The sequence below is a fragment of the Siphateles boraxobius genome, unplaced genomic scaffold, assembly GCF_051911475.1.
Source record: "Siphateles boraxobius isolate OS27281-9 unplaced genomic scaffold, OSU_SipBor_1 45, whole genome shotgun sequence".
Lineage (NCBI taxonomy): Eukaryota > Metazoa > Chordata > Actinopteri > Cypriniformes > Leuciscidae > Siphateles > Siphateles boraxobius.
The window spans coordinates 123,582-137,500 of record NW_027509086.1 but is presented as its reverse complement, the minus strand read 5'-3'; the positions used below and the strand labels follow the sequence as shown (position 1 = coordinate 137,500).

The window sequence follows — 13,919 nt, the reverse complement described above, 5'->3', positions numbered from 1 at the left end:
CCACCACTATCTTATCTGGAGGACAGAGAGACAAAAGAGTCAACATCACACCGCTCACTGAGTCACCTGACTCACTACTGTCAGGGATAAGAGCGAGGCAATGAAAACACTTTATACAGCGACTGTATGTCTATTCCTCACAGCCTCATGTTCATCTTTACAGACGAGATGCTGCTGTGATGAACGTTATCTGAGGTCATTACAGACGAGATGCTGCTGTGATGAACGTTATCTGAGGTCGTTACAGACGAGATGCTGCTGTGATGAACGTTATCTGAGGTCGTTACAGACGAGATGCTGCTGTGATGAACGTTATCTGAGGTCGTTACAGACGAGATGCTGCTGTGATGAACGTTATCTGAGGTCGTTACAGACGAGATGCTGCTGTGATGAACGTTATCTGAGGTCATTACAGACGAGATGCTGCTGTGATGAACGTTATCTGAGGTCGTTACAGACGAGATGCTGCTGTGATGAACGTTATCTGAGGTCGTTACAGACGAGATGCTGCTGTGATAAACGTTATCTGAGGTCGTTACAGACGAGATGCTGCTGTGATGAACACGTTATCTGAGGTCGTTACAGACGAGATGCTGCTGTGATAAACGTTATCTGAGGTCGTTACAGACGAGATGCTGCTGTGATGAACGTTATCTGAGGTCGTTACAGACGAGATGCTGCTGTGATGAACGTTATCTGAGGTCGTTACAGACGAGATGCTGCTGTGATGAACGTTATCTGAGGTCATTACAGACGAGATGCTGCTGTGATGAACGTTATCTGAGGTCGTTACAGACGAGATGCTGCTGTGATGAACGTTATCTGAGGTCGTTACAGACGAGATGCTGCTGTGATGAACACGTTATCTGAGGTCGTTACAGACGAGATGCTGCTGTGATGAACACGTTATCTGAGGTCGTTACAGACGAGATGCTGCTGTGATGAACGTTATCTGAGGTCGTTACAGACTAGATGCTGCTGTGATGAACACGTTATCTGAGGTCGTTACAGACGAGATGCTGCTGTGATGAACGTTATCTGAGGTCGTTACAGACGAGATGCTGCTGTGATGAAAGTTATCTGAGGTCGTTACAGACGAGATGCTGCTGTGATGAACACGTTATCTGAGGTCATTACAGACGAGATGCTGCTGTGATGAACGTTATCTGAGGTCGTTACAGACGAGATGCTGCTGTGATGAAAGTTATCTGAGGTCGTTACAGACGAGATGCTGCTGTGATGAACGTTATCTGAGGTCATTACAGACGAGATGCTGCTGTGATGAAAGTTATCTGAGGTCGTTACAGACGAGATGCTGCTGTGATGAACACGTTATCTGAGGTCGTTACAGACGAGATGCTGCTGTGATGAACGTTATCTGAGGTCGTTACAGACTAGATGCTGCTGTGATGAACACGTTATCTGAGGTCGTTACAGACGAGATGCTGCTGTGATGAACGTTATCTGAGGTCGTTACAGACGAGATGCTGCTGTGATGAACGTTATCTGAGGTCGTTACAGACGAGATGCTGCTGTGATGAACGTTATCTGAGGTCGTTACAGACGAGATGCTGCTGTGATGAACGTTATCTGAGGTCATTACAGACGAGATGCTGCTGTGATGAACGTTATCTGAGGTCGTTACAGACGAGATGCTGCTGTGATGAACGTTATCTGAGGTCATTACAGACGAGATGCTGCTGTGATGAACGTTATCTGAGGTCGTTACAGACGAGATGCTGCTGTGATGAACGTTATCTGAGGTCGTTACAGACGAGATGCTGCTGTGATAAACGTTATCTGAGGTCGTTACAGACGAGATGCTGCTGTGATGAACGTTATCTGAGGTCGTTACAGACGAGATGCTGCTGTGATGAACGTTATCTGAGGTCGTTACAGACGAGATGCTGCTGTGATGAACGTTATCTGAGGTCATTACAGACGAGATGCTGCTGTGATGAACGTTATCTGAGGTCGTTACAGACGAGATGCTGCTGTGATGAACGTTATCTGAGGTCGTTACAGACGAGATGCTGCTGTGATGAACACGTTATCTGAGGTCGTTACAGACGAGATGCTGCTGTGATGAACACGTTATCTGAGGTCGTTACAGACGAGATGCTGCTGTGATGAACGTTATCTGAGGTCGTTACAGACTAGATGCTGCTGTGATGAACACGTTATCTGAGGTCGTTACAGACGAGATGCTGCTGTGATGAACGTTATCTGAGGTCGTTACAGACGAGATGCTGCTGTGATGAAAGTTATCTGAGGTCGTTACAGACGAGATGCTGCTGTGATGAACACGTTATCTGAGGTCATTACAGACGAGATGCTGCTGTGATGAACGTTATCTGAGGTCGTTACAGACGAGATGCTGCTGTGATGAAAGTTATCTGAGGTCGTTACAGACGAGATGCTGCTGTGATGAACGTTATCTGAGGTCATTACAGACGAGATGCTGCTGTGATGAAAGTTATCTGAGGTCGTTACAGACGAGATGCTGCTGTGATGAACACGTTATCTGAGGTCGTTACAGACGAGATGCTGCTGTGATGAACGTTATCTGAGGTCGTTACAGACTAGATGCTGCTGTGATGAACACGTTATCTGAGGTCGTTACAGACGAGATGCTGCTGTGATGAACGTTATCTGAGGTCGTTACAGACGAGATGCTGCTGTGATGAACGTTATCTGAGGTCGTTACAGACGAGATGCTGCTGTGATGAACGTTATCTGAGGTCGTTACAGACGAGATGCTGCTGTGATGAACGTTATCTGAGGTCGTTACAGACGAGATGCTGCTGTGATGAACGTTATCTGAGGTCGTTACAGACGAGATGCTGCTGTGATGAACACGTTATCTGAGGTCGTTACAGACGAGATGCTGCTGTGATGAACACGTTATCTGAGGTCGTTACAGACGAGATGCTGCTGTGATGAACGTTATCTGAGGTCGTTACAGACTAGATGCTGCTGTGATGAACACGTTATCTGAGGTCGTTACAGACGAGATGCTGCTGTGATGAACACGTTATCTGAGGTCGTTACAGACGAGATGCTGCTGTGATGAACGTTATCTGAGGTCGTTACAGACGAGATGCTGCTGTGATGAACGTTATCTGAGGTCATTACAGACGAGATGCTGCTGTGATGAACGTTATCTGAGGTCGTTACAGACGAGATGCTGCTGTGATGAACGTTATCTGAGGTCGTTACAGACGAGATGCTGCTGTGATGAACGTTATCTGAGGTCGTTACAGACGAGATGCTGCTGTGATGAACGTTATCTGAGGTCGTTACAGACGAGATGCTGCTGTGATGAACACGTTATCTGAGGTCGTTACAGACGAGATGCTGCTGTGATGAACACGTTATCTGAGGTCGTTACAGACGAGATGCTGCTGTGATGAACGTTATCTGAGGTCGTTACAGACTAGATGCTGCTGTGATGAACACGTTATCTGAGGTCGTTACAGACGAGATGCTGCTGTGATGAACACGTTATCTGAGGTCGTTACAGACGAGATGCTGCTGTGATGAACGTTATCTGAGGTCGTTACAGACGAGATGCTGCTGTGATGAACGTTATCTGAGGTCGTTACAGACGAGATGCTGCTGTGATGAACGTTATCTGAGGCCGTTACAGACGAGATGCTGCTGTGATGAACGTTATCTGAGGTCGTTACAGACGAGATGCTGCTGTGATGAACGTTATCTGAGGTCATTACAGACGAGATGCTGCTGTGATGAACGTTATCTGAGGTCGTTACAGACGAGATGCTGCTGTGATGAACGTTATCTGAGGTCGTTACAGACGAGATGCTGCTGTGATGAACGTTATCTGAGGTCGTTACAGACGAGATGCTGCTGTGATGAACGTTATCTGAGGTCGTTACAGACGAGATGCTGCTGTGATGAACGTTATCTGAGGTCGTTACAGACGAGATGCTGCTGTGATGAACGTTATCTGAGGTCGTTACAGACGAGATGCTGCTGTGATGAACACGTTATCTGAGGTCGTTACAGACGAGATGCTGCTGTGATGAACACGTTATCTGAGGTCGTTACAGACGAGATGCTGCTGTGATGAACGTTATCTGAGGTCGTTACAGACTAGATGCTGCTGTGATGAACACGTTATCTGAGGTCGTTACAGACGAGATGCTGCTGTGATGAACACGTTATCTGAGGTCGTTACAGACGAGATGCTGCTGTGATGAACGTTATCTGAGGTCGTTACAGACGAGATGCTGCTGTGATGAACGTTATCTGAGGTCGTTACAGACGAGATGCTGCTGTGATGAACGTTATCTGAGGCCGTTACAGACGAGATGCTGCTGTGATGAACGTTATCTGAGGTCGTTACAGACGAGATGCTGCTGTGATGAACGTTATCTGAGGTCATTACAGACGAGATGCTGCTGTGATGAACGTTATCTGAGGTCGTTACAGACGAGATGGTGCTGTGATGAACGTTATCTGAGGTCGTTACAGACGAGATGCTGCTGTGATGAACGTTATCTGAGGTCGTTACAGACGAGATGCTGCTGTGATGAACGTTATCTGAGGTCGTTACAGACGAGATGCTGCTGTGATGAACGTTATCTGAGGTCATTACAGACGAGATGCTGCTGTGATGAACGTTATCTGAGGTCGTTACAGACGAGATGCTGCTGTGATGAACGTTATCTGAGGTCGTTACAGACGAGATGCTGCTGTGATGAACGTTATCTGAGGTCGTTACAGACGAGATGCTGCTGTGATGAACGTTATCTGAGGTCGTTACAGACGAGATGCTGCTGTGATGAACGTTATCTGAGGTCGTTACAGACGAGATGGTGCTGTGATGAACGTTATCTGAGGTCATTACAGACGAGATGCTGCTGTGATGAACGTTATCTGAGGTCGTTACAGACGAGATGCTGCTGTGATGAACGTTATCTGAGGTCGTTACAGACGAGATGCTGCTGTGATGAACGTTATCTGAGGTCGTTACAGACGAGATGCTGCTGTGATGAACGTTATCTGAGGTCGTTACAGACGAGATGCTGCTGTGATGAACGTTATCTGAGGTCGTTACAGACGAGATGCTGCTGTGATGAACGTTATCTGAGGTCGTTACAGACGAGATGCTGCTGTGATGAACGTTATCTGAGGTCGTTACAGACGAGATGCTGCTGTGATGAACGTTATCTGAGGTCGTTACAGACGAGATGCTGCTGTGATGAACGTTATCTGAGGTCATTACAGACGAGATGCTGCTGTGATGAACGTTATCTGAGGTCGTTACAGACGAGATGCTGCTGTGATGAACGTTATCTGAGGTCATTACAGACGAGATGCTGCTGTGATGAACGTTATCTGAGGTCGTTACAGACGAGATGCTGCTGTGATGAACGTTATCTGAGGTCATTACAGACGAGATGCTGCTGTGATGAACGTTATCTGAGGTCGTTACAGACGAGATGCTGCTGTGATGAACACGTTATCTGAGGTCGTTACAGACGAGATGCTGCTGTGATGAACGTTATCTGAGGTCGTTACAGACGAGATGCTGCTGTGATGAACGTTATCTGAGGTCGTTACAGACGAGATGCTGCTGTGATGAACACGTTATCTGAGGTCGTTACAGACGAGATGTTGCTGTGATGAACGTTATCTGAGGTCATTACAGACGAGATGCTGCTGTGATGAACACGTTATCTGAGGTCATTACAGACGAGATGATGCTGTGATGAACGTTATCTGAGGTCATTACAGACGAGATGCTGCTGTGATGAACGTTATCTGAGGTCGTTACAGACGAGATGATGCTGTGATGAACGTTATCTGGGGTCATTACAGACGAGATGCTGCTGTGATGAAAACGTTATCTGAGGTCATTACAGACGAGATGCTGCTGTGATGAACACGTTATCTGAGGTCGTTACAGACGAGATGCTGCTGTGATGAACGTTATCTGAGGTCATTACAGACGAGATGCTGCTGTGATGAACACGTTATCTGAGGTCATTACAGACGAGATGCTGCTGTGATGAACGTTATCTGAGGTCGTTACAGACGAGATGCTGCTGTGATGAACGTTATCTGAGGTCGTTACAGACGAGATGATGCTGTGATGAACGTTATCTGAGGTCGTTACAGACGAGATGCTGCTGTGATGAACGTTATCTGAGGTCGTTACAGACGAGATGCTGCTGTGATGAACACGTTATCTGAGGTCGTTACAGACGAGATGCTGCTGTGATGAACGTTATCTGAGGTCGTTACAGACGAGATGCTGCTGTGATGAACGTTATCTGAGGTCGTTACAGACGAGATGCTGCTGTGATGAACACGTTATCTGAGGTCGTTACAGACGAGATGCTGCTGTGATGAACGTTATCTGAGGTCGTTACAGACGAGATGCTGCTGTGATGAACGTTATCTGAGGTCGTTACAGACGAGATGCTGCTGTGATGAAAGTTATCTGAGGTCGTTACAGACGAGATGGTGCTGTGATGAACGTTATCTGAGGTCGTTACAGACGAGATGCTGCTGTGATGAACGTTATCTGAGGTCGTTACAGACGAGATGCTGCTGTGATGAACGTTATCTGAGGTCGTTACAGACGAGATGCTGCTGTGATGAACGTTATCTGAGGTCGTTACAGACGAGATGCTGCTGTGATGAAAGTTATCTGAGGTCGTTACAGACGAGATGGTGCTGTGATGAACGTTATCTGAGGTCGTTACAGACGAGATGCTGCTGTGATGAACGTTATCTGAGGTCGTTACAGACGAGATGTTGCTGTGATGAACGTTATCTGAGGTCGTTACAGACGAGATGCTGCTGTGATGAACGTTATCTGAGGTCATTACAGACGAGATGCTGCTGTGATGAACGTTATCTGAGGTCGTTACAGACGATATGCTGCTGTGATGAACGTTATCTGAGGTCATTACAGACGAGATGCTGCTGTGATGAAAGTTATCTGAGGTCGTTACAGACGAGATGCTGCTGTGATGAACGTTATCTGAGGTCATTACAGACGAGATGCTGCTGTGATGAACGTTATCTGAGGTCGTTACAGACGAGATGCTGCTGTGATGAACGTTATCTGAGGTCATTACAGACGAGATGCTGCTGTGATGAACGTTATCTGAGGTCATTACAGACGAGATGCTGCTGTGATGAACGTTATCTGAGGTCATTACAGACGAGATGCTGCTGTGATGAACGTTATCTGAGGTCGTTACAGACGAGATGCTGCTGTGATGAACGTTATCTGAGGTCATTACAGACGAGATGATGCTGTGATGAACGTTATCTGAGGTCATTACAGACGAGATGCTGCTGTGATGAAAGTTATCTGAGGTCGTTACAGACGAGATGCTGCTGTGATGAACGTTATCTGAGGTCATTACAGACGAGATGCTGCTGTGATGAACGTTATCTGAGGTCGTTACAGACGAGATGCTGCTGTGATGAACGTTATCTGAGGTCATTACAGACGAGATGCTGCTGTGATGAACGTTATCTGAGGTCATTACAGACGAGATGCTGCTGTGATGAACGTTATCTGAGGTCATTACAGACGAGATGCTGCTGTGATGAACGTTATCTGAGGTCATTACAGACGAGATGCTGCTGTGATGAAAGTTATCTGAGGTCGTTACAGACGAGATGCTGCTGTGATGAACACGTTATCTGAGGTCGTTACAGACGAGATGCTGCTGTGATGAACGTTATCTGAGGTCGTTACAGACGAGATGCTGCTGTGATGAACGTTATCTGAGGTCGTTACAGACGAGATGCTGCTGTGATGAACACGTTATCTGAGGTCATTACAGACGAGATGGTGCTGTGATGAACGTTATCTGAGGTCGTTACAGACGAGATGGTGCTGTGATGAACGTTATCTGAGGTCATTACAGACGAGATGGTGCTGTGATGAACGTTATCTGAGGTCATTACAGACGAGATGCTGCTGTGATGAACGTTATCTGAGGTCGTTACAGACGAGATGCTGCTGTGATGAACGTTATCTGAGGTCATTACAGACGAGATGGTGCTGTGATGAACGTTATCTGAGGTCATTACAGACGAGATGGTGCTGTGATGAACGTTATCTGAGGTCGTTACAGACGAGATGGTGCTGTGATGAACGTTATCTGAGGTCATTACAGACGAGATGGTGCTGTGATGAACGTTATCTGAGGTCATTACAGACGAGATGCTGCTGTGATGAACGTTATCTGAGGTCGTTACAGACGAGATGCTGCTGTGATGAACGTTATCTGAGGTCGTTACAGACGAGATGCTGCTGTGATGAACGTTATCTGAGGTCATTACAGACGAGATGCTGCTGTGATGAACGTTATCTGAGGTCGTTACAGACGAGATGCTGCTGTGATGAACACGTTATCTGAGGTCGTTACAGACGAGATGCTGCTGTGATGAACGTTATCTGAGGTCGTTACAGACGAGATGGTGCTGTGATGAACGTTATCTGAGGTCGTTACAGACGAGATGCTGCTGTGATGAACGTTATCTGAGGTCATTACAGACGAGATGGTGCTGTGATGAACGTTATCTGAGGTCGTTACAGACGAGATGCTGCTGTGATGAACGTTATCTGAGGTCGTTACAGACGAGATGCTGCTGTGATGAACGTTATCTGAGGTCGTTACAGACGAGATGCTGCTGTGATGAACGTTATCTGAGGTCATTACAGACGAGATGGTGCTGTGATGAACGTTATCTGAGGTCGTTACAGACGAGATGGTGCTGTGATGAACGTTATCTGAGGTCATTACAGACGAGATGGTGCTGTGATGAACGTTATCTGAGGTCATTACAGACGAGATGCTGCTGTGATGAACGTTATCTGAGGTCGTTACAGACGAGATGCTGCTGTGATGAACGTTATCTGAGGTCGTTACAGACGAGATGCTGCTGTGATGAACGTTATCTGAGGTCATTACAGACGAGATGCTGCTGTGATGAACGTTATCTGAGGTCGTTACAGACGAGATGCTGCTGTGATGAACACGTTATCTGAGGTCGTTACAGACGAGATGCTGCTGTGATGAACGTTATCTGAGGTCGTTACAGACGAGATGGTGCTGTGATGAACGTTATCTGAGGTCGTTACAGACGAGATGCTGCTGTGATGAACGTTATCTGAGGTCATTACAGACGAGATGGTGCTGTGATGAACGTTATCTGAGGTCGTTACAGACGAGATGCTGCTGTGATGAACGTTATCTGAGGTCGTTACAGACGAGATGCTGCTGTGATGAACGTTATCTGAGGTCGTTACAGACGAGATGCTGCTGTGATGAACCCGATATTCTAATTTTTCGAGTTTCACTTGTACATGTATATATATATAAGAGCAGCATCATTACAAGATCTCGATTCAAACACACACGTGATCTTATTCCTAAATGACAGTGGTTCGGCTCTGTCGAATCATAAATAAACCTTAGACGATCTCAACGAACACTCAGATCTGTGTTCTGATCCAGAGAGAGCCGTTGTCATGAATAGATAAAACACAGCTTCACTAACAGTCTTTTCAACACAGTATCATTATTTCTGTCTTACAATAAACCAAATAACTCAGAATAGAGTAAATCAGCTTTTGTAAGTAACTTGAAGCTTTAAATAAAGACTGTATCACTTACATTGTTACACCAGTAGGCGGAGACAAGCGACGGTTAGATTCATCAATTCATCAATATACATCAATAGATTCATTCAATAGATTCTATAATTAGAATAATAATTCATCAATAGATTCATTCAAAAAACGCTGATTCATCCAGTAATGAAACAAGTGAAGTCTTTCTGAGTGAGTCATTGAATCATTCATTCAATAGATTCATTCAAAAACGCTGAATCATCCAGTAATGAAACAAGTAAAGTCTTTATGGGTGCTTCTCAATATCCCTCCTCGTCTCCTCGCTCCTCTGTCCTCCATCCTATGACCCGGAAACCAATCAAGCACAGCCATCTTGAAGGACATTTGAATTCTCTAATTGCACCGCGAGGAGTGGAGGATCGAGGAGTGAGGAGGCTTTTAGAGGAGTCATGAGCGAGGATACACAGGTGTATCCTATGCGGAAGTGTTTTATTGACTAAACTTGACGCACGTATCAATTCTCCTCCCCCTTCACATCGGTCACAATCATTTTAATTTATAGTTTACCTTTGCAGTTTATATAAACCACATATCTCACATATTTCAACAGAGTATCTTGCTTTACTATTATTCATTATGAATTTCTTAAATAAACAAACTTCAACAACATAAGGGCAGATCCTTTGAGCGCTGCTGATGACGCTATGAAGTGACGCTCGAGTGATCAAGTATTCCAATGTATAAAAAAAAGCTTTCATTCGATTCCTCCGTCCTCACTCTCTTTCCTTGCGTCCTTCCCTCACAACCTACAGGGGGCGGAGCTGAGACGCGTCTCGGCTACAGGGGGATATGAGTACTTCTGTACTTTCACTTAAAGGTCCCATATTTCTGAAGTTTTATTTTAGGTTTTGATGTCCTTAAGAATATATATTTGCGGTATGAGTACCAAAAACCATCTCAATATACCGTATGTTTACATCTCCTTTCTCAGGAGCTCTGCCAAGAACAGCTCGATTATGGCCTGTCTACTTAATATTCATGAGCCTCTCTTCTGATTGGCCTGTTGTTTTCTAGGTGACCCACCATTGGTGGGGGGGGGGGGGCGGAGACTGAAGGCGGAGACTGAGTAGTTCTGGCATCACATTTACACAGAAGTCACGACGGCTCGTGAATAGCACAGCTACTTTATGCAGGCTGTGTGCATGTGTCTGTGGATCGAATGTTTTGAAACTCATATGGTAGTTTAATAGACCTAGACCTCTGTTATCATGAACACAGACAGGAGATTTCAGTTTTGACAATATGGGACCTTTAAGTAAAAATTGGTCTTTACAACTTTTACCTGTAACGGAGTAATATTTGCCCAGTACAGTAGTGTCCGTACTTTCACTCCAGTTGTGTAGTTTGTCCACCTCTGTCACTCACCGTATCCAGTGCCACTGTTATCCACATCCCCGACACACAGACAGCCCTGATCAAACTCCTCCCCCTCGCCCAGCGCCGACGCCCACCAATCACGAGCCTTGAACAGAGACATCCTGTAACACACAGCACCAATCCCGTCACCACATCTCCATGCAGAACTCACGCATAAACACACTCAATAACAGCAATGTGAAGTAGCATCCGGTCAGTGAAGCAGCGACTGAACCCAATCCTAGTCACAGCAGCGTTAGCATCAATGACTACGTTTACAAGCAGCCAATATCCGGGTTATGGTCGGGTTAAGGTCACTATTCGGGTTTCTGAAACATTAGGAATAACCCGTTTACATGCGTGAGCAGAGAGAGTTACTCCTGTATACATGGAATTGCAATATCCCTATGTAAACGGCGACGCACGGTTAGCATCTGGACGTAAGGACAACCTTAAGACGCAACATGCATCATTTCTGATTCTTCTTCCTGTATCCAAAGACAACAACAACAGCAGCCGCACGCGGATAATGAATAGTTCGGGGCAGATAGCGATCGCCTTTGTTTTTGCGCTTTGGTGCTGGTACTGACCACGCTCCAAAAGTATGCTGTGCTGCGTCTCGCCATGTTTACTTCCGGTATATTGCACGCGGGTTTTTGTATGCGCCGAGAAGTTCCTCTACTCAAAATACCAAGATTCCTTGCGAATAGAACATGCGCAGAACACAAATCACTATGGGGATATGCCGATACGCGTTTACATGACCAAAAATTCGGGTTAGAAAAGGGGTACTCCAGGTATCATATCCCGTTTAAAAAATCCGGGATATGAGGATATTCGGGTTTTTGCCGGTGTTTACATGGCCGTGCGCGACCGGGTTATTGCTAATATTCCGGTTTTGAACGGGTTATTGGCTGCATGTAAACGTAGTCATTAACTGCACTCACACACTCTCCTGTCACTCACACACACACACTCTCCTGTCAATCACATGCTCTCCTGTCACACACACACTCTCCTGTCACTCACACACACACTCTCCTGTCAATCACACGCTCTCCTGTCACACACACACTCTCCTGTCACTCACACACTCTCCTGTCACTCACACACACACTCTCCTGTCACTCACACACACACTCTCCTGTCACTCACACACACACTCTCCTGTCACTCACACACACACTCTCCTGTCACTCACACACACACTCTCCTGTCAATCACACGCTCTCCTGTCACACACACACTCTCCTGTCACTCACACACTCTCCTGTCACTCACACACACACTCTCCTGTCACTCACACACTCTCCTGTCACACACACACTCTCCTGTCAATCACACGCTCTCCTGTCACACACACACTCTCCTGTCACTCACACGCTCTCCTGTCAATCACACGCTCTCCTGTCAATCACACTCTCTCCTGTCACTCACACACTCTCCTGTCAATCACACCCTCTCCTGTCAATCACACGCTCTCTCCTGTCAATCACACGCTCTCCTGCCAATCACACACTCTCCTGTCAATCTCCTGTCAATCACACGCTCTCTCCTGTCAATCACACGCTCTCCTGTTGATCACACGCTCTCCTGTCAATCACACGCTCTCTCCTGTCAATCACACGCTCTCTCCTGCCAATCACACGCTCTCCTGTCAATAACACACTCTCCTGTCAATCACACGCTCTCCTGTCAATCACACGCTCTCCTGTCAATCACACGCTCTCCTGTCAATCACACGCTCTCTCCTGTCAATCACACGCTCTCTCCTGCCAATCACACGCTCTCCTGTTAATCACACGCTCTCTCCTGCCAATCACACGCTCTCCTGTCAATCACACACTCTCCTGTCAATCACACGCTCTCCTGTCAATCACACGCTCTCCTGTCAATCACACGCTCTCCTGTCAATCACACGCTCTCCTGTCAATCACACACTCTCTCCTGTCAATCACACGCTCTCTCCTGTCAATCACACGCTCTCTCCTGTCAATCACACGCTCTCCTGTCAATCACACGCTCTCTCCTGTCAATCACACGCTCTCTCCTGCCAATCACACGCTCTCCTGTTAATCACACGCTCTCTCCTGTTAATCACACGCTCTCTCCTGCCAATCACACACTCTCAGGTCAATCACACGCTCTCCTGTCAATCAAACGCTCTCCTGTCAATCACACGCTCTCCTGTCAATAACACGCTCTCCTGTCAATCTCCTGTCAATCACACGCTCTCCTGTCAATCAGACGCTCTCCTGTCAATCTCCTGTCAATCTCCTGTCAATCACACGCTCTCCTGTCAATCACACGCTCCCCTGTCACACGCTTTTCCCTATATAGAAATGACGAAGTTTCCCTGTACTGCATTCACTCTGAGTTTTCCTGTATATTTTACTTGAAGTTAGCTTTAAAGCCACTCCTCCTTATATGTTCATACAAGTATATGCAGTTTAAGCTAAAAGGATTCAGGAGAGAAAGGAGGAGAAACAGGACGAGAAGAGAAATGGTTATCTTACCGTCCGGCTGCCAAAAATGAGAAAATTTGCTAAATCGGAATCTAAGGAAGATATTATACGGATTTTGAGCCATACTTGAGCACAGTTTGGAAGTCTTGGACGAACGAGTTTCAAGGATTTTTCATGTTTTTGCATTTTTTTGTTTGTGAGAATAAATGCAACAATAACGGACTGGCCGTGTATTTTTGACTCTTCAACTCCTGATAGAAGCAAGAAAATGTCTCGGTTACGAATGTAACCCTAGTTCCCTGAAGAGGGAACGAGACGCTGCGTCAACGCTGTGGGAACGCCCCTGCGTGTGTGCGTCCCGAGCACGTATGGAATCAGTCCAATGGAAAGACGGAACGTCATAGGCG

The 13,919-nt window shown here is 46.3% G+C and overlaps 1 protein-coding gene across 2 annotated transcripts in view; it reads right to left on the bottom strand.

The window, feature by feature from the left end:
- The window catches only part of bbs9 (Bardet-Biedl syndrome 9), a 225,146-nt gene that overhangs the window by 205,765 nt on the left and 5,462 nt on the right, over nucleotides 1-13,919 (bottom strand). Inside the window, exons 2-3 of one of the 2 annotated variants that reach the window (XM_077200194.1) lie at nucleotides 11,057-11,169; nucleotides 1-15 (exon numbers count right to left, since the gene is read on the bottom strand). The exon at nucleotides 1-15 is cut by the window's left edge and continues 136 nt beyond it. In XM_077200194.1, the coding sequence (XP_077056309.1) occupies nucleotides 1-15; nucleotides 11,057-11,168 (127 nt within the window). In that variant the 5' untranslated portion in view covers nucleotide 11,169. Of the gene's footprint in view, nucleotides 16-11,056; nucleotides 11,170-13,919 lie in introns of those variants that run through there. The other variant, XM_077200195.1, reaches the window with a different exon arrangement.